Source organism: Passer montanus, unplaced genomic scaffold (genome assembly GCF_014805655.1).
Source record: "Passer montanus isolate IOZ18808 unplaced genomic scaffold, ASM1480565v1 scaffold256, whole genome shotgun sequence".
In the NCBI taxonomy this organism is placed as follows: Eukaryota; Metazoa; Chordata; class Aves; order Passeriformes; family Passeridae; genus Passer; species Passer montanus.
The window spans coordinates 41,791-62,745 of record NW_024367217.1 but is presented as its reverse complement, the minus strand read 5'-3'; the positions used below and the strand labels follow the sequence as shown (position 1 = coordinate 62,745).

The 20,955-nt window shown below is 48.4% G+C and overlaps 1 protein-coding gene across 2 annotated transcripts in view; it reads left to right on the top strand.

The window, feature by feature from the left end:
* Nucleotides 1-20,955, top strand: part of SLC23A2 (solute carrier family 23 member 2) — a 53,613-nt gene that overhangs the window by 6,299 nt on the left and 26,359 nt on the right. Inside the window, exons 1-5 of one of the 2 annotated variants that reach the window (XM_039711939.1) lie at nt 7,118-7,202; nt 13,686-13,957; nt 14,889-14,987; nt 17,974-18,090; nt 19,325-19,482. In XM_039711939.1, the coding sequence (XP_039567873.1) occupies nt 13,823-13,957; nt 14,889-14,987; nt 17,974-18,090; nt 19,325-19,482 (509 nt within the window). In that variant the 5' untranslated portion in view covers nt 7,118-7,202; nt 13,686-13,822. Of the gene's footprint in view, nt 1-7,117; nt 7,203-13,685; nt 13,958-14,888; nt 14,988-17,973; nt 18,091-19,324; nt 19,483-20,955 lie in introns of those variants that run through there. The other variant, XM_039711938.1, reaches the window with a different exon arrangement.

Here is a 20,955-nt window from a genome sequence, read left to right as displayed (position 1 = left end):
TGTGCAGAATTAATTGTTTCTGGAAAGTAACTTAAGTCTTCCTGATGCAAGCAGCATTTGCTTGGTGATATTTTTACAGGTTGGAGTTTTGGTAAAAGCTGACAGATCACGGTTTCCTGACGAGCATTTTGTTGTGTTAAGACCAAACCTAAGGAGTAATTTGGATTGAGACTGGCAAGAAAGAAATTGGAGCTGCAGGTCCCTGTTCACAGGCTCAGAGTGCAGGAAATAATTGCTGTATTCTCACACTGTTCCGTGTCCTTTCATCTCTGGGAGCAATAACAATTACCAGTCATTTGCTGATATTGGATGTATTTGCATGGGTGCCATTTAATTTTGTGTGTGGAATTTTGGGAGGTTGTGCTGAGCAGAGTCATTATTACCAACATAATTTCACAGGGCTCTGGTCTGGTTTATTCAGCCTGTTGGACACTTGTTATTTGTCATTATTTCAGCTCACTGATGGATGCTTTTAAAGCTAAAAAAAAAAAAAGAATGGATGAGGGGATGAGGGAGAGGATTGGGTTTTTTTAATACCCAATGTTGGGGGTCCTGTCAGATGTTTTCCTTGTCCATCTGTCCTGTTGGCAAATAGCAGGAAAGGCAAAGGATGGAGGGCTGAGCTCCTCTGGAGTCGTGATCCTGCTGGCGAAAACACGGTGTGAGAACCCCTCCTGCAGCAGGGGAAGAGCTGCGGCTGCTGTAAACATCCCCTGCTAATGAGCTGCTCTGCTTTGGAGGGGATCAAACACCGCTAATGCTTTTCATGGAGACGCCTAATCAGGCACAATGGAGGCGAGCAAAGCTGTCAATTAAAGCTTCTGTTCTTCATGGCTGTAAATGAGCCTGAAGGCACAGCGCTGGCTGAGCTGCCCTCCTTGGCTTTGGGAAAGATTTTGTGATCGGTGTTAGCCCGGTTTTGGAGCTCACTCAGGTACACTCCATCTGCATCTCCTCGTTATTCAAAGGGCCGAGCGTGTGCTCAAGTGCTGTTCCTTCAGATGGCAGCGGCTAAGAAGTCTTGCATTTATCTGATGCCAATTAAGTAAGAATAATTGAGATTATTTTGTTAAAAGCAGTGCTGAAGCACATCTGCCAAAGAGCCCTGAAGATGAGGCAGCCATTAAGGCACGACATTAAACCCGCAGTATATTGGTTAAAAGAGGATTGGTTTGCTGGCAGAAATCACAAAGGTAAACTAGAGGCTTATTGTACTAAATTTTCCAAAGAGCATTTTTAAAAAGTCTTCCCAAAACCAAGAGGTTTTCCTTCAATAACCTATAGCTGGTATAAATATTATTGTAAGTAGCGTGAACTCTGAAGATTTTACGATTCTTTGTGCTTTTCCTGAGCAGCCAGTTGGGTGTTAAACGGGCTGTTCCATTTCTGTCCCTTCACTGGGAGAAGCCACTTAACCTTCTTTACCAGTTCTGTTGCTCGCAGGGATATTTAATACATTAATATCTATTTAATGCATTCTTAATTACCCGCTCACACAGGCAGGGAAATCTTCAAAGCCACTGCACTAAGTGACATCCCCATCTCTGCCTGGTGACACAGGGGTGAGGTGGCAGCTGTCCCCTCCTGCTGCCCCATGGATTCAGAGGGTGCAGGGGCCAGAAAATGAACATTTCTGAGGAGGTCAGAGCTGCTCTCACCTGAGCCTGCCTCCAGCAGGACACAGCAAGTCTGGCTGAGCACAGAGACACTGCCAGGCTTGTTGTGAAATTAATAAATTAGTAATTGCTTGGCTTAACGTGTGGGAATCAAACGCAGGGCTGCTTGCAGTTGTTTGGTGTGTGTGGGCAGGGGAGTAAGGAGTGCTGCTTTGGCTTAAATATCATTAATGGCAATAATGATTTAATTTTTCCCCGGTGGCTGTGGGAAACCGAGCTGTGCTTGGTGACCAGAGCTCCTGGGGCAAACAGCTCTTGGTGGGAATACCAGCACCTCTGATTGCTAGGACAGTGAATAATGGCATCTGTTCTTGCTGTGCCTGTGCCCTGGTCGTGCCAGCTCCAGCAGAAACTTCTCCTGCTGCTGCTTTGGCTTTGGCTCCAGGTGAGAACTCCAAACCCGGCAGCAGTGCCAGGATTGCAGTCCTGGAGCCACAGGATCCTGTCCTGGGAGCCCAGCAGAGGCTCCTGAGAGCCCCTCTGGCCCTGCCTCTCTGCCTTGGAACGTTTCCTCTGCAAGCGCTGTGAATTCCCTGATTATTCCCAGAAGAGATTTTGAAGTAAATCCCAAAGGAGCGAAAGGTCACTGAGCAAGAAGGGCATAACTCTCCCAACTGGATAATTAAAACGAAAATTAAAAAGTGTGCTAAGTTGAGATTGACTTGTGGCCATGCTTTGAAGATTAAAAGGGTTTTTCATTTTGGATGCAGGAGGTTGGGATTGGTGGGAGGAGGAGCTGGGCTGCGGATTGCTGAGCTGTGAACGAGATCCCAGGATCACTGCCCAAAAACGATGGATATCTGCTCTTTCCCCCCACTTTTTAAAGCATTTAGCCTTGCAGCTGGAGTTTTCAGCCTGGTTGCTCACTGTGTAATGCAGGGTGATTTTTAGGCATCCAAGCAAATGACGTCTTGAATGAAAAAGTAAACAAATGATTTTGCGTAGAAGTGTTTTGCCTTTGGAAAATTAAAATAGCAATAGCAGCTTTGGCTGAAGGGTGGGACTCTGCATGTTCTTTGCACAGCCTGCTGGGTTTTTCTGTACATGAGTTTAGCCCACCCTTCTGAAACGATTAGCAGTCACAAAAATAGGGAGAGAAAGGTGAAATATGAGTGTGCAAACTGGCTGTGTGTAGAATTGGGACTGGGAGGGACCTCAGAGCCCATCCAGACCCACCCCGTGCCTTCAGGGACATCTCCCACTGTCCCAGGTGCTCCAAGCCCTGGCCTTGGGCACTTCCAGGGGTGGGGATTCCGGGAATGCACGAGGTGATGATGTGTTGGGATGATCCGGGAACACACCAGGTAATGACTTTAAGGTTCATCACCTCTCAAAGGCTGCTGCTCAGCCTTTGCTTCGGTCTTTTCTTGGAAGACAAAGGATTTGAGCTTTTGCCTGTAATTACAGAATACCTGGAGCTCCAGGAAGGGAGTCTGACTTAGTTTATTAACAGGGTGAATAGAATAACAGGTCCCAAAAAGCACATTTTTCTCCAGTAATTTTGGAAGTGCTTTGATCTCTGCCTATGGAGTGCAGGGCTGTGGCTTCACTATTCTTCTGTTGTTCTTTCTTGACAATGATTCCTTATTTCTTGCCCAGAAATCAGCCACAGGTATTCTTAAAGGCACTTCCCTCTTGTAATTTCCCTTTTACACACAACTCTGTGTCTGCTTTGATGTACATCTCAGATCTTGGGTTCTTCTTGCAAGTATTTAAAACTATACTGTGGTAGGAGAAGTCCTAATAAACACCTTACCAGTACAGGCTGTAGATGAATTAGAGATTTAAGAACAGAAGTTGGCCACAAGCTGGAAATGTGGGATTCCTTGGCCATGGATTGCCCCAAGGTGTCCTTTCTCTGGGAGAGGGGGATTTGGGGGCTCAGGGGGACACCCTGAGCAGGAGCCAGGGCTGGGCATCGCTCCCTGCATTACCTGGGGAGCTTTCACAGCAGTTCCAGTAATTCTGGTGTTGCTTTGAGTCAGCACTAGATGTTTTCATATTACAGCAGATCTTCTGGTAAGTGCTTTTTCAATTCATAATTCAATAATTTATAAACATCACTGGAAGTTCAGACTTAATCGCCGAGTCTCTCTGCCGTTCCCAGCCGTGGGTGGAAGGGGATCTATTTATTGTGCTCGTGTGTGATGCTATTTTCTGGCTTTGCTGTATTATGTTAAGTGTGTTCTGGAGGATGTTCATGGCAGGCTGCTGATTAAATAAGCTGATGTAAAAGATCACGTATTTGCTGTGGCTTTGGGAGGAAGGAACCTTAAATTAGGAGATGGCTGCAGAAATGTAGTGAGGGGGCTCATTGAGCTGTCAGAAAGGAGCTCCAGCTCACCCTCAGGATGTAACAGGATGTTCTTGCAGGGAAGCTGTGCCTCTCCCTGAGCACTGCTGACTGCATCACTCTTCCTTCTGGGTGTTTTTCTTGTTCTTGCTGAAGGGTCAAAGGAGGGATTTGGTTAGCAGGTGTTTGCAGTGCCTGGGTTGTATTATTGTCATTTTGGTGATGGGACATAACCATTGTGTGGCACCCCTGTGCAGGGGGAATAGGGGGCTTCTGAGAGGGATTTTATCTTGCCCAAATGCTGCAAAACTGCAGAGAATAAATCCTCAGAATAACTATTCCAGCTGGGAACACTGTCAGTAGTTTACCAGTGTGTGTCCAAGCATTTGGCTGGAGCACTCAGAAGTGTTGGTTCATCCTCAGACTGAACACTTGAGTGTCTGAGAAGGCAGAAAATTGGATTTTCTTGTAATAATGAGAGTGAACTCCTCCTAGGAGTAACATTTCCAAGCAGCAGGAATACTTCCACCAGTTTGCATTTGAGATATTAAGCAGGAAATAAAAATGGGACCACCACGACCAGGCTCCCTGGGCTGAAGCAGGCTGAGATAAATCCTCTGCTGTGCCTCCCCTCCCACAGTGAAGTGCAGCCCCACACGGCTCTCAGCTGTTCATTCCCCCTGCTGGGCTTCACAGCAGTTTGGGAGCTGCACAGTGAAATATTCCAGTGCATTTTGAGTTGGCATTCTCCTGCGGTGTGACAGTGCTCCCAGTCCCTGCTCACTCCAGGGCATTGTAACCCCACAGCCCACGCTTGGATCTGTCCCCACATCAACCCTGGCAGCTGGGATTGAAGTGGAGGTACCCAGATTAGCTGGTGGTTTCTTTGGATTGAGTGTAAATGCAGAGTAATCAGAAATTAATTGTTCGAATGTTGAAATTCTCCACTCACTGATGATGAATTTTGCAGCGATTAGTTTTAATTGCAAGGTAAATAGACAAGTCTTTGATTGCATACTGAAGAATTTTAATTGCATTGAACTCAGTTATACTTTGAACTGTGATGTTCAGGGCAGAAGTATTTGAGTCCCTGGCATTGTTTAATCCAGCTATTAAAAAAACTAGTTGGATTCAACAAAAGTTGGACATTGGAGTAAAAAAAGCAAGTGGCTTACTTCTTTCAAAACCTAAAGTTTTCCTCCTGCTCTTGATCACTCAGTTCTTTAGCTCCCTGTTGGCACATCTAATACCTTGAATCTAAAACAATTTCCAGCACTTTTTCCCCCTAAAGTGTTACAGATCAGTGATCTTCTGCCAGTCTGGGTACAGCAGTTGGTGTTTTGTGGTCTTCAAGTTTGGTGATGTTTGTGTTAATCACTCTAAGATTTCTTTATGTTGAAATTCAGGTATTTGTGTTTATGAAAACGTTTGGAAGTCAGAAGGAAGGAGGAAGGGAAAGGATCTAATAATGAGAAAAGGAGCAAGCAGAGGGGGAATCTTTTCAGCGTCTCTTTGCAGTGGGGATTAGAGGCTGGAGCATCCTGTGGGTTTGTGTGAGCACAGAGGAATCAGTGGAGATCCGTGGAGCTCTGCCAGGGATCTGAGCGAGGGATGAATGAGGAGCATGGCACGGGACAGGCTCAGCTCTCCATTAACCTTGCCCTGCTCAGGCCTTGGCTCTGCTGGGGGACCGAGCCCGGAGCCAGCCCCGAGGAGTGGCAGCAAATCCGCCTTGTGCCAGGGTGCTGGGGCTGGGTGGAGATGGGGGGTCCTGGAACTGGGGGGGCTGGGTGGAACTGGGGGGCTCCTGCAGCTGGATGGAGCTGGGGGGATGGATGGACTTGGGGGAGCTAAAGGGACCGGGGGGGCTCCTGGACTTGGGGGACTGGATGGATCTGGGGGGCTCCTGGAGCTGGGGGGCTGGATGGAGTTGGGGGACTAGATGGATCTAGGGGGGCTGGATGGATCTGGGGAGGCTGGATGGATCTGGGGAGGCTGGATGGAGCTGGGGGCTCCTGGAGCTGGGGGGGCTGAATGGACATGGGAGAGCCAGAGGGGCTGGATGGAGCCATGGGGACTGGACAGCACTGGCAGCCTGTCCCTGCTTCCACACACTGGGGTGCAAAAAGGGCATTTCAGGTACGGTGAGCTCACCTTCGTGCCCTGGAGCTCCATGTTCTTGGCCTGCTCTGGGTTGGGTGCAAGGGGTGGAGCTGCTGCCAGTAAATGCAGGCAGAAGCTGCTCACTGGGTGCTCTTTGTGGTGGCCTGTTCTGGTTATGGCTTCAGGATCAGCTGTAGGGTGATGGTGTCTCGTTAATCCTTTGAAAAGGGAAATGGGGATGGGTAAAATGCCAGGTGATGTTCAGGATGTAAGGACAGCCTTAGGCAGGGCTGTGCTCCCACAGAAGGGCAGCGGGGCAAGGAGGAGATCCATGGGAAGCAATTTGAGAATCCTTGAATTGTTTGGGTTGGAAAAGACCTTTAAGATCGAGTCCAGTCATGAAGCCAGCAGTGCCACATCCAGCACTGAGCCGTGCCCTGAGTGCCACATCTCCATGGCTTTTATACACATTGAGGCTCGGGGACTCACCCACTTCCCTGGGCAACCTGCTCCGGTGCTTGGCAACCCTGGTTTTATTTCTCGTTGGTTTTGTTGTTGGTTCAAGGCTTTCACTTCTTCTCCTTCGTGCCTTTCCGTCCCACTTTGCCCTGTGCCCATCATTGTTACTCAGCGTTTTCCCCGGGGAGATGGAGGAGCCCAGCAGAGTCCTGCTGTGTTTCAGTTCCCTGTGAGGTTGTGGATCACTGGCCCTTGTCTCTGAGGTCGGGGACCTCTGGAAAATCTGCCCAGTGTGCTGATAAAAACATTTCCGTGCGGATTGCACCAGGGAGGAACACTCGGAGAGGATCCCTGTCCTGACTGCAGCTGCTGCTGGAAATATTTCTGCCATTTGGGGGCTGTGGCTGGGTGTTCTCCCCGCGATTTTGTGGCCGAGCTGAAGCTGCCAGGCCGGGCTGCTTTGCGTAAACCCCGCGGAGGCGTGGAGTAACGGGGGAGTAACCGAGGAGTAACCAGGTGCTGCTGCTGCCCTGCCCTTGTGTAAGCGTGGGCTGGGAGCAGTTACACAATGGGCAAGTACAAAAGGAGTATAAAAGTGCTCCTGGGGGATTCATGTCTGCATCCTCCAGGCTGCTGCTGCTGTGGGAGCTGCCTCCGAGAGCTCGGTGCAGGTTTGCCTTGGTGGGGATGGTTGCAAAAATTTTGGTGTCGGCATTATGGAATAAGAAACTTTAAAAACTTGTGTTTGCAGGTGTTAATAACTGACTTTCTGTATCTTAAAGGTTTGAGGGCTTAATTTCTCATTTTAAAATTGCTAGCAGTGTAAAAAGAGATATTTACTGTTTCAGAAGTATTTGCTCTTTTCTGTTTATCTGTAAACTTTGCTTTCCTTTTCATCTTTAAAACGGGACAAATTTATATGATATTTATATACTAAAAGAGAATTTAAGAAAGCTTGAGCACAGAGGTACAGCATTTTGGTTAGTTTCTGAAAGGTTATGAATTCCAAATCCTAATAAGTTATGCTAAATGGAAATGTTTATTTTCAGACAAGCCTAATAGATAACTCAGTGTAAAACTTCTCGAGTGTGGGGGTTTGTATTGATCCCTGGGCTCCAGCTGTTCCCTTTCCAAAGGAGCCACAGGGATGCCTCAGCCCTTGGGAAGGAGCTGCACATGCAGAGCTGAAAAATTGGCACATTACCTCGGTTTAATAAGTGGAATTTTTCCTAGCTGAGTCTCTAACTCCACCTTTGTTTTAACGTGATTAAAGTCTTGGAAAGAAGGGAGCTTTCATCAAAGTGCCAAGTCCGAGTACAAAGCAGGCTGAGAAAGGAGCCAGTGTGAGCTCAGGTTGCTTTGAGGGCCGTGAAGGAGCTTAACGAGCTGCGTATTAATTAATATCAGTAATAACAGCGAGCTATCGGAATGCCCAGATTATTAAATCTCCCCAGGGAGACCGTAAGGATTCCATAGCATTATAAATCAAATTACTGTGTGCCATACCCTGCGAGGTGTGCTGAGCTCCAGGGCACGCTGAGGGAGCAGCGAGACGGATTTAATTATTTAATTTTTATTTACCCTGAGTCTGGAGAGCTCTGCAGGTGTCAGCTCGCAGCAGGGTCTGCTGAATTGTCATTTCCCACCTTCTGCTTGGCACTGCTTTGGAATTTCATCTCGCAGCTTCTCATCCCTGCCCACTGCTGGGGTCTCTGGGAGGGTGGCAAATGCACTGCACAAAAATTGGGGCAAAACTGCTGCCTTTTGGGACAGGAAAATGGGAGTCATGGCTGAAGGATGAGTGGGGGCTGCTTGGCCAGCAGTGCTCTGATCAAACACCCTGCAGGGTGGCTGCTGCTGGAAACACTCAGATATTCTGGGTTAGAATCAGCTGTTTTGGTTTAGAATCAGTTCTTCTGGTTTAGAATTTTCAGCTGCTCTGGTTTAGAATTTTCAGCTATTCTAGTTTAGAATTTCAGCTCTTCTAGTTTAGAATATTCAGCTGTTCTGGTTTAGAGTTTTCAGCTCTTCTGGTTTAGAATCCCAGCCTAACTAAGCTCTCAGTTAATAACTTGACTAACCAAACTTGTGGTTTTTGAAAGCTGTGAGATCCTTTGGTAAACACCTCATTCAGCTGGGTTTAAGTCCCCTTCTCAACAAGCTCATTCACTCAGGAAGTTAATGAGATTTAGCTAATGTGCTTTAAATACATGGAAGGTTTGAGCTCGGCATAACTTTCCTGCTTAGCTTTGTGTAGACTTGCCCCAATAACGTTGGTCAGTTATTAAAGCCCCGTTCTGGGTGGCAGTCAAAATCCCAACTACTTAAAAATTCATTAGTGCCTCCAAAGAAAGAATATGTTTGTGCTTTGAAGAGCTGTGAAGAGAGAAACTTCTTAAAGTGCCCATCAGCTCTTTTTAAACCAGAAATGGAGTTTTTTAGAACTCAGATGTTAGGAAGTTTGGGGTGTAGCAGCATTTTATTTGTCTCTGCTGCAGGTAAAGATGAACTGTGTTGGTAAATTTGGAGTCTGCTTTTCTTGTCGTGGATGGGGGAAATCTCTGGAGCGTTTAGGATGTGGTGGCTTTTCAGTGCAGCTTCAGTGGGGAGGAACTGGAGAGGCCCCTGCTAAAGGTAAATCAGGAGTTTCCTGGCACCAAAGAGGCTGCTCCAAACTCTCCAAGAGAAAAACCCCTCCAAGACTGAACAGAAGGGTGGTTTTTACAAGAGAAGATGAATCTCTGGAGCGTTTAGGATGTGGTGGCTTTTCAGTGCAGCTTCAGTGGGGAGGAACTGGAGAGGCCCCTGCTAAAGGTAAATCAGGAGTTTCCTGGCACCAAAGAGGCTGCTCCAAACTCTCCAAGAAAAAAACCCCTCCAAGAGTGAAGCAGGAGGGTGCTTTTTACAAGAGAAGATCAAATGTGTGGGTTCTGGGCACCTCTTTCACATCTGTGAGGTGGTGAAAATGCCCTGGGAGGCAGAAAAACCACTTTGAGGCACTGCCTGCATTGTGGGCAGCGGGTGGGACCTCACAGGTGCAGTACCCAGGCTCAGATCTGGGATGGAGACCTTGGATTTGTGGCTGTGGCTCTGCAGACAGGACTTTGATTGCACCCTTCAAGTATTTACTGAGCTTTTTAAACCTGGGTGATGAGAGGTTTGTGGAATGTTTTTAACTGGGGAGAACCTTTTTCCTAGGAAAGCATCCAGCACCCTTTGGACGCCTCTGAGCAGCAAAGTTCTCTTTTGAAGGGAGCCTGTGTCCCTTTTCACATCTCTGCTGCCAAAAATCCAATCTCAGGCCTAGAGGATGCCTTGGTTGTGTTAAAACCCATCATGTGCCCGAGTTCCAGAGGTGCCAAAGCCTTGGCAGTGCCAGGGAGGTGCTGAAATTCCAGAGGCACCTCAGGCGGGACAAACGCTGGCTGAGCATCATCTCTGCTTGCAGGAGAAAGTTGGTCTGTTCACACGAGCCTGACAGCTCATTAAAATTATAAATTGATGATGGTAATTAAGCAGTGACCTTAATTTGATTCTAATCTCCTCAGTGGGTGCAACAGCCAGAGGTTTTTTGGCTCTTCAGCCGTCTGTGACAGCCAGGAAGGTCCTGGTGCTGTGCCACCACTCCTTCCCCGGGGGGTGTGACATGGGACAGACCCAGGCGTGGGCTGTCCCATCCCCAGCTGCCTTTGTTTGTGGTGCTTCCTTTGGGAATATTCCCCTTGTGCAGCAGGGAAGGGCCACCAGATTCAGGCCAGTCCTGATTCCCTGCAGGGATTGTCTGAAGGCGCTGGGAAAGTGTAAATGATTTTGGTTGTCACTGGGTGGTGGGCTCGGCTCAGCTGAGGGAAATTCAGGATCCAGCTGGAATTCAGCCTCTGGTTTGAGTTTGGCAAATAAGGGAACACACAGGGCTGCATCCTTTCATTTTGGAAAAATTGTAATTTTCAGGGCTGGAAGTCATGGGAGAGCCTGAGCTTCCTCCAGGGGTTTAATCTCTAGGTCTGCTCATTTCAAATGAGCTTCACAACAGCCCTGCCATGTCCTGAGCATGGCCATGCCCAGTCCTGGTGCTGCCAGGCCAACAGCACCTGGCAAAGCACTGGCTCTTGTAAGAGTTAAAAAACCCCAAATCAACCCAGACTGAGAGAAGAGCCCCAAGAACTTGCCAGTTGCCAGGAATTCACAGCCTGGAGGTCAGGTGGGCTTTGTTTTCCCCAGCCTTTGCTTTGCCAGGCTCTGGATTCAAATATTGATGTTGAAGGTGTTCAGCAGGGTAGGGAGGAACTGCCACAGCAGCAGCTCTGATCCAGGGAGTGTTTGTGGTGTGCTTCAGCCAAAAGCTCCATGCAGTGCTTTGGAAGGAAACAGTGCATGCAGGGGAGGTGTCTGTGTCCCACTGCCTGCTCCTGGGGGGGTTCGTGGCCACTTTTCCCTCCCATGGCAATTTATTTATGGCAATTTAATTTATGGCAATTTATTTTCCCTGCCAAAGCCCTTGATGTGTGTCTGCACCTTCTGTCCTGCCCAGGATAACCCTTGGATCTCCTAAAGAGTTGAGTTTTTACTGACTCACAGGCAGTTGGGTACCTCGGGAAGTGGGAGCTTTTCAGGGGCAGATTTTCCTGCAGGAAAACCTTTGTGCTCCAGTGCATGCTTTTATTTGTGGTGGAGGTTCCAGAGCAGAGGCTTGCAGGGATAAAAAATAGCATTTAAACACAGTCTTGCATCACACATCTCAGTATCTCTGATGGGTTTTATCTTTTTTCCATGAGCTTTGCGACACATCCTGATTTGTTTAAATAAAATAGCAGCGACCTTGGCAAAAGGGAGGATGTGGAGAAGGAGATGCTGTGTCACACCAGACCCTGCCACCTCTCCCTGTCCCCTCCTGGTGGCTCTGAGGCTGGAGGAGCTGTTTGCTGGAGAACAGGCAGATGTTGGAGGTGCAGAGTGGCTTTTCCTCCTGAACTTGCACCTGGGCTCTCCCCTGCCCTTTGTGTCAATGCTAATCTTATCTGCAGCACTGTAAAGGCCTGGCCTCTCCTGGCCTTCTGTGTTAGACACAGGTGTGCACTGGATAATTCATGTGGGAAAAGGTGAGTCCTGGCAGAAATTTCACTTGCAGCCCTTCCAGTGGAGCCCAGCCTGCAGGTGATGGGTTGTACTGAGCTTACCTGCCCCGTGCTGAATGGGTTTTATCTCTTCTGCTTTATCTCTTTCTGCAGGACTTATCAGCTCCTGGGGAGCTGGATTTGCTCTGCAGGGCAGTAAAAATGCCTGAGTCATGTGGTGGGACACGGGGCTGATAAGGAGTGAGCTCTCCCTGATAGCTTCAGGCAGCAGCAGAGTTTGTCTTCTCCTCTGGAATCAAAGCATTCCAGAAACCTCTGATGATCATCTGTGCCATTAAGTGCAACTTTAATTGCTGGGTAGAAGCAAGAAGAGCTGGGAAATTCCTTCTCCTGGTTTGTCTTGGAGCAGCCCCTGGTGACACAAACCCTCCCTCTCTTCAGGAAAAGCAGCACTGAGGGGTTTTGGCCTGTCAGTTGGGAGTGTCCTGTTTGGGAATTGTTATTTCAGCTATGGTGAGTGAGCCCTCAGCCATCCTTGGGTCCAAGGCAAGCCTTGCTGCTGTGCTGCAGGTCCCAGGGGTTTTGCTTTGCTGCAGCCCTGCTGCTGTGCAGGGTGGCAGGGATGCTGCTCAGGGCACCTTGGAGCAGATCCTGGGGCTGGCAGCTTGCCTGGCTCACATTTATTTGTTTTTTCTGGCTGAGGGAGGTGTCCTGCTGCCCTTTCCCTTCCCAGTCCCAGGGGATAAAGCTGCCAGACTCAACCTCGCCCGTCTCCATCTCTGATTTTCTTGGAGAATAAAACACGTCTGCAATGACAGAAAAAGGAGATTCTTTTCTCTTATTTCATGTGTGCTAGGAAAAAAAAACCCCAAATCTCATTGCTCCACAGTGAAAGCAAACAAAAAACCCTCCAAAAATCCCAGCCCAGACCCCCCAGTGCCCCCAAACCTTTAACCAGTACCTGCCTCCTCTCTGCCCTCAGCTGCTCTTTGCCATTTTCAGAGCTCCTCTTCAATGGCAGGTTTTTCCCAGAGCAAAACAGTGTTCAAACCAGTCTTCAAGTGAGAAATAATTAATTATGCCACCTTAATATTTACTCTCATAAACAAACCTTAACTCTGATTTGCAGGCACTGCCTTCCATCCCATCCTGGTTTAATTAATGCTTCAAAGGGATCCCAGTGCCCAAATTGTCTTTTTTGTGTAACTTTTCAGGAGATACCTACATTGCTTTGAAAGTTTTAATATTTCTTTCACCTCAAGGAACGAGAATTTCCCAGCAAATGGGCAATTAACATCTATTAAGATGTTCTAAAATATTAGTATTCGTATATTGGTACAGTCCTGAATTGCCCTCAGCAGTCTTTCCCAAGTTCAGCTATTATTGCAATTACAGTAGGCAGGAGCTGCTGGCATTTCCTGAGCAGCATCTGGAAGGAGACTTCAGGAAAAACCCAAGTTCTGCTGCTTTTTTTCCAATCCAAACCTGTATTTGAGTGTCCATGAGCTCTGCTTCCACCTTAGGGTTCAGCTGAACCCATCATTAACCTGCTTTTGAAGTAACTCCAGTGTGGGTGGGTTCTGAGTGCAGAAAATTCCACCTTTTGTGGCTTTCAAGAGGCCATTTTTGCAGGTTCTGTCCTGTACTTTCACCTGTACCTGACCTGGTTTCACCTGCAGGTGTTGGCAGCTGCATTCTCTGTTTAAAGCTCAGTAACCACAGGTTGCAAAACTTGGATTTTTCTGTGCTGTCCTGTAGGGAGTTTAGGTTCAAATATGGTAATTCCTGTTCTTTTGTCTTGGAAATGGAAAATGTGGGATAACAATGGACTGGCTGGTCTGATTTAAGGAGAAAATGTGGGAAAACTGTACTGGAGTGACCCACTGAGGTGTCTGACCTTTCCAGTTCTTGTGCCAAAAGAGAAGTGAAACTCATTAAAATACAGGGTTTATCCTCAAACAGTTCCTTCAGCAGCAGGCAGATTGCTTGGAGTGTTCTTCATACAGCTGAGAATGTTGGGGTGAGAAACAAATTCAGGATGACACTCCTAAAAATCCCAATTTGTCTCTTCCCTCCCAGGAGCCGTTGATGGGAAGGACACACTGATGTCCCAGCTGGATTACTGAGCTCCTCAGTGACTCCTGGAGCTGCTGCTGCTGGAATAAAGAGCTGTCCTTGCTTCTTGGCCTGTCCCAGAGGCACCTCCTGGGTGCTGCATGCAGGTCCTGGACGTGCTGGACACCATGGGGATTGGCAAGAACACCACGTCCAAGTCGGTGGAGGCAGGAGGAGGCTCCACGGAGGGCAAATACGAGGATGAGTCCAAGCACCCCACCTTCTTCACCCTGCCTGTGAGTGAGCCCAGGGGATAATGTGGTGTACAAAGCCTTCATTTCCATGGGCAGTCAGTGATAAAACTGAATATTTGTGTGTAGCACAGCAGCCCTGCTGTGTGTGCTCATTGCCAGCACCCCATGGTCAGAGCAGCATGGAGGGCAGATGTGAGGATGAGTCCAAGCATCTCACCTTGCCATGAGTGATCCCAGGGCAAGGAATGATGCTCCATGGTGTACAAAGCCTTCATTTCCATGGGCAGTCAGTGATAGAGCTCTGAATATTTGTGTGTAGCACAGCAGCCCTGCTGTGTGTGCTCATTCCCAAAATGTGCAGCACCCCATGGTCAGAGCAGCACGGAGGGCAAATACAAGGATGAGTCCAAACACCTCACCTTCTTCACCCTGCCTGTGAGTGAGCCCAGCAAATAATGCTCCAGGTGTAGAAACCCTTCATTTCCATGGGCAGTCAGTGATAAAACTGAATATTTGTGTGTAGCACAGCAGCCCTGCTGTTACAGAAATGATGCCTTGCCATGCTCCTCTGCTTTCTGGCTAAATGTCAGAGCCAGATGTCAAATACCAAGAGAGAAAGCTACATATGAGGTGTGATGGCAGAGGAAACATTGATTTAAAAACCTTCACCTGTTTCTCTTTTTTCTCCCTTTTTAAGGTTGTGATGAACCTTCACCCTTTTATCTTTTTGCTCCCTTTCTAAGGTTGTGACAAACCTTCACCCGTTTCTCTTTTTGCTCCCTGTTTAAGGTTGTGACAAACCCTCACCCTTTTCTCCTTTTGCTCCCTTTCTAAGGTTGTGACAAACCTTCACCCGTTTCTCTTTTTGCTCCCTCTTTAAGGTTGTGATGAACCCTCACCCTTCTCTCTTTTTGCTCCCTGTTTAAGGTTGTGACAAACCCTCACCCTTCTCTCTTTTTGCTCCCTTTCTAAGGTTGTGATCAACGGCGGGGCCACGTCCAGCGGTGACCAGGACACGGAGGACACGGAGCTGATGGCCATCTACACCACCGAGAATGGCATAGCAGAGAAGGTACTGGGGCTGCCCTGCTGGGCTGCTGGGAGCTCACCCTTGCTCTCTCAGCTCCTGCTTTGCCCTGCCTGGGAGCTTTGCTGTCCCACAGCTGCTGACTTGCAGATGCACATCCCCCCAGGCAGCTCTGCCCTCATGACTGCTGGTCACACACTTTGGGTGCAGCTCTTGGGCCGTGACTCAGGAAATGGTGGGAGCAGTTCATGCCCTTGGTTGGGATTTTTCCAGCTTTTTTCTCCATTCCTTCATTCCCCAGGTCTGTTCAGTGATGATCCTGCAAGCTGAGGTGGTGTGAATCTGAGCTTTTGTTTAAAATAAGGATAACTTCTGAACTTCTGAAATTCTGGCTTTTTTGTCTGAAAAGCCTCAGCCTGACCCAAGTTTTTCAAATGTCCTGATTGAAACAGGAACAAACCCCTGGTTCCAAGCAGGGGCACCATGATGCTCCTCCCTTCAAGGCCGTGGTTTCTCTTGGGGCAGGGATGACACCAGGGGATGCAGTTGATGTTTTCACTCCTGAATTTCAGGTTTAAACATCCCCTGGGCAGCCAGAGGTCTGTCAGGGCTGGGCTCCAGGGGAGCCTGGGCCTGCTGCCCCCCAGCTCAGTCTGCCCAGGTGTCTCTCTCACATTTCATGGCCAGCTCCTTGTTCCCCCTGAAAGTCTGTGATTTCTGCAGCATGCTGGGGCTGGAGTGGAGAGGCACAATCTGATAAAAGCCTTGAGCCAGAGGTGTTTGGGTGGAGTTGTGCAATGAGATAAGCCATCTCCAGACACCAGAGTGTTCCTGCTCCTCCAAACGTGTGCTTCCCTCCCTCCCAGCTGGCCCCTGGGAGCAGAGCTGTGGGTGATGGAGAATAATTCACCCAAAAGAGACCTTGAGCTGTGGACTAAGCAGATCTAGCTTGAGTTAAAGCTTTGCTGTGGCTGCCAGTGAGGGCTCAGGGTGGGGAGCCCTGGCACAGGTGCCCAGAGCAGCTCAGGCTGCCCCTGGAGGTGCACAAGGCCAGCCTGGATGGGGCTTGGAGCACCCTGGGACAGTGGAATTGTTGTTTTCATTGTTGTTTTCTCCAGAAATCTCAAAAAAAAAGCCCTCAACCCACAACCTGATCCAAAATAAACCCCTCAGTCAGCTAAACCATCACCCTCTTCCTTCCCTCATGGCAACAAAACAGCCCTGGAGGTGCCCAAGGCCAGCCTGGATGGGGCTTGGAGCACCCTGGGACAGTGGAATTGTTGTTTTCATTGTTGTTTTCTCCAGAAATCTCAAAAAAAAGCCCTCAACCCACAACCTGATCCAAAATAAACCCCTCAGTCAGCTACACCATCACCCTGTTCCTTCCCTCATGGCAGCAAAACAATTCTGGCTTCTTTTGCTATTTTAAATTTGTAGGATATTGAATAATAAATCCAAAACTATCCCATAGGACAGAAAATGAAAAATAAAATTCCTAAATGTGTGGGAATTGTTCAGCACATGCAAGGAATGTGTCCCTGCCCATGGCAGGGGTGGCACTGGGCCTTGCAGCCCAGCCAGGGGAGGGCCAGGCTGGACATCAGGAGGAATTTTCCTGTGGAAAGGGTGGTCAGGGCTTGGAAGGGGCAGTGATGGAGTCCCCATCCCCAGAGATGTTAAAAAGTGTGTGGATGTGGCAGTTGGAGATTTGTTTGGTGGTCAGACCTGAGGATCTGAAAGGGCTTTTCCAACCTCAGCCATTCCATGGTTCAAATTCATTTTTTTCACATTTTTTTTAGAGAATTGGCTCAGGAGGGAGTTTGTTCCTCTTGCAGTCCATGAAAAGCTGTCATGGTGCTGCAGGAGAGGAGGGCATTGCTCAAAGTGCTTTCGAGGTTCTCTCACATGGGAGTTTCTGCATTTTGCATTTTGCATTTTGCTGTGACCCACAGCCCTGCACCCCCTGGGTGTGAATTTCCCCCGTGGATTTGTTTCCCCAGCAGAAGGCTGAGCTGGGAGGGCAGTGCCAGGCTCAGTTTGCCTGGCTGGCCTTGCAGGTGGCCCAGCACAGATCAGCTCAGCACAGCCCCTGGGTCTGGTGGGGTTTTTGGAGAAGTTGAGAGCATTTGGGGCAGTCACGAGTCTGGCAGAGCTGCCAGGCTCTGTGTGAGGCAGCTCCACGAGGGCTCAGGGTGTCTTGGGCTGGGTTAGGGCAGAGCAGCTCTTGTGTAAGGTCATTTTTTAGCTGCTCAGTCTGAAATTACAAAATCTGATACTTCCTCCTGCTTCTGTTGTTGTTGTGCTGGGGCTTTGGAGCATTGTGGGTTTGTCCTCAGGAATTTCCAAACACTTTTTGTGACAGAGAAAAACAGATTTCCCTGTTTCCCTGTTTCATCTGCAGGGGTGTTGATGTGTGAATGTCTGTGCTCACTTGTCCATTGGCACAGTGGCCTTGCCTGAATTCCTGGGGAATTGAAATTCCTGGAGGAATTCTGCTTGGCTGACAGAAATTGGTTGGGGATTAATTTGGGTGTAATAATCAGCATTTTTCCTGACTGCATAAGTGAGGGGGAAGAAGGGAAATTATAAATTCTTTGGCTAAAAGTGGTTAACCAAGATGGAATTGGGTAAGAGCAAGGCAGGGAAGCAATTATCATAATGAGGATTTATTTTTGCCAGCAATGCAAGGACAGAGCTCTTCTTCTTAGTTCCAATTCTTCCCTGTTTTCTTTTTTTCTGTTTGTTTTTGTGGTTTGGGGTTTGGTGGGGTTTTTTAACAGCCTTGTCATGATGAATCCATTTTTGGGCACCTTTTGGCTGCTAGATCAGTTCTGTCATAAATCAGCAATTATAAATAAATAAGCAGGGAGTGTTCAGAAGGGAACATGTTGGCTACAAATTCAGGAGCTGGATGTGAAAGGCTTTGAAATTGCCACAAATCAGCATTGCTGAAGCAGCCTTGGAGGGCCTGGCAGTTGAAATTCCCTTTATTCTGTGCAGCACTAACCTGCTGCTGCCCCTTTTCCTGCAGAGCTCCCTGGCAGAGACCCTGGACAGCACTGGCAGCTTGGATGCCCAGAGGACTGACATGATTTACACCATTGAAGATGTTCCTCCCTGGTACCTCTGCATCTTCCTGGGCTTGCAGGTACATCCCCAAACAGAGCCAGCTTTGTCTTCTGGAGCTTTCAGAGTTATTGGGGATTTTCTGTGCAGTTCAGTGTGTTTGGGTGTTTTATCCTTCTCCACTCCCACCTGTTTGAGGAAGGTGTTGGGAGGTTTCTGAGCCTGCTCACACTCAGAGCATTGCTCTGACAATGATTTTGAAGATGTTGGGAGGTTTCTGAGCCTGCTCACACTCAGAGCATTGCTCTGACAATGATTTTGAAGATGTTGGGAGGTTTCTGGGGCTGCTCACACTCAGGTCATTGCTCTGAGAATGATTTTGAAGATGTTGGGAGGTTTCTGAGCCTGCTCACACTCAGAGCATTGCTCTGACAATGATTTTGAAGATGTTGGGAGGTTTCTGGGGCTGCTCACACTCAGGTCATTGCTCTGAGAATGATTTCAGTTTTCAGCTCGTGCATTTGTGAGAGTCACTCAAACATTTATTGAGTTGCAAGCTGCTGTTGGTAAATGAGTGAGCAGAGGCTCAGGGGAGGCCTTCACCAGGGACATTGGGCACCTCTGGAGTTAAAAATGGGGAGAGAGAAGGATTTAGACTTGAAATATTGAATATTAAAGCTGCTACTGCAGTTATTTCAGCCCTGAGAGCACCACCCTGCACCTGCCTTGCCAGGGAGGCTCCTTGCAGGTGCTTCCTGCAGCTCAGCCACTGCTTGTGGGCAGCAGAGCAGCTCCAGTCCCATCTCCTTCCCTTCTCCAGTGGGAATAACATCTGGCCCCCAGGAATGCTGAGAATTTGGTCATCTCTGTGAAGGACCTTGAGATCCCCAAACAAACACATTCCAAAACATCCTTTTTATTGCTGCCTTTTCCTCAAGGACAGGCAGTTCTGTAGGAATTCTATTTTTACTTGTGTGTGGAGTATGGTGAAAATTTCTTGGCTGTTTTGCTTTTGGTGCACTTGGGTCGAGGAAGAATTTAGGAGTCCTTTGTGTGTGAGCCAGGGGATGTGAGTGGAATTATTTCTGGGCTAGAGGCAGCTCTCAGCACAGCTACCTGAGCAGCTGTGGGGTGTTTCAGGAGCCTGTGGATCCCCCAGAAATCCCAAAAATCAGAAACCCCCCCAGCGGCATCACCAGAAACGCTGCAAGCAAAGCTCAGAGCTCTGCTGGGGCTTTCAGAGAAGCTGCTGCCGGGCCAGCAGGCACTCAGCAGCTGGGGATGGATGTTTGCAGCTCTAACCCCTGTGCCCCCAGCACTACCTGACGTGTTTCAGCGGGACCATCGCCGTGCCCTTCCTGCTGGCCGATGCCATGTGCGTGGGCTTCGACCAGTGGGCCACCAGCCAGCTCATCGGGACCATCTTCTTCTGCGTGGGCATCACCACCCTGCTGCAGACCACCTTCGGCTGCAGGTGAGCCTGGCCACAGAAATGGGGGGTTCCAGGACTGAGGAGTTCCTGGGAGGGAGAGCAAAAATCCATACACCTTGGTAAGGAGTGGTGGTTTCATTAATCCCTGCTGCAGACCACCTTCGGCTGCAGGTGAGCCTGGCCACAGAAAGGGGGGGTCCCAGGGCAGAGGTGTCCTGGGAGGGAGAGGAAAAATCCACACACCTTGGTAAAGAGTGGTGGTTTCATTAATCCCTGCTGCAGACCACCTTGGGCTGCAGGTGAGTCTGGCCAGGGGAATCTGGGGGTTCCAGGGCAGAGGAGTTCCTGGGAGGGAGAGCAAAAATTCACACACCTTGGTAGAGAGGAGCTGACTGTGGTGATTTTATTAATTTTGGCTGCATGTGAGTCTGGGCAGGGAAATTTGGGGCTTCCAGGGCAGAGGTGTTCCTGGGAGAGCAAAAATCCACACACCTTGGTAAAGAGTGGTGGTTTCATTAATCCCTGCTGCAGACCACCTTCGGCTGCAGGTGAGCCTGGCCACAGAAAGGGGGGGTTCCAGGGCTGAGGAGTTCCTGGGAGGGAGAGGAAAAATCCACATGCCTTGGTAAAGAGGAGCTGACCGTGGTGGTTTTATTAATTTCTTATGAAATTAATTAATTTCAGTTAAATTCTTGGTGGTTTTTAGGTGTTTATGATCAGTCCCACAGCAAACTGCATCCTGTGAAGGGCTTGGCAAGTGAAAAAGGCAGGGAAAAATGATGAGGGAAACTTGTCACTCTCTGTTACCTCCCAGCCCATGAAGTAATTGGGGTTTATTTGTTAGCTGCTCTGAGTTACGGGCAATGATCATTCCTGGGGTTTGGAACACACACAGAGGTGTGCAGGGATGCTCTCACCTCCCCTTAGGGGGATGGAAGAGCCCAGCTGGAAAATCCTTGTGTAAATCTGGCAAGAACAGATAAATATAAATATAAATATAAATATAAATATAAATATAAATATAAATATAAATATAAATATAAATCTTTCCAAACCTGTGTTCCCCTGCACAGCTGGTTCAGTTACCTTTGCTTCACTTTTTCCTTTGGGGGAAAAAAACCTTTCCCTCTTTTTTTTTTGTCTTATTTGACTTAGGAGCTCACTCCTCTGTCTTGAAAGGTTCACTCTGATGGCAAAACAACAGAGTGGAAGCTGTTGGGAAAGCAAACTTTCTTTCCCCAGGGTATTTTCTTTCACTAAAGACTCCCCAGAGTCAATAATCTGATTTCCAGCCTGGCTGGCTCTTTGTGCTGGAGCCATAAATCCTCATGTACCTTGTCTGGAAGTTTGTCATATTTGGGGATTTTTTTCTCCCTCACTAATCTTGGCTTTCAATCACTTATTAGAGAGGGATTTGGGGTTCATTTAGAGAGAAGGGTGCCCAAAATGACAGTGCCATCATTTTGAAATGCTCTGTTCTTTGTGTGTAATCCCACCCTTGCCCTCCACCCTGCT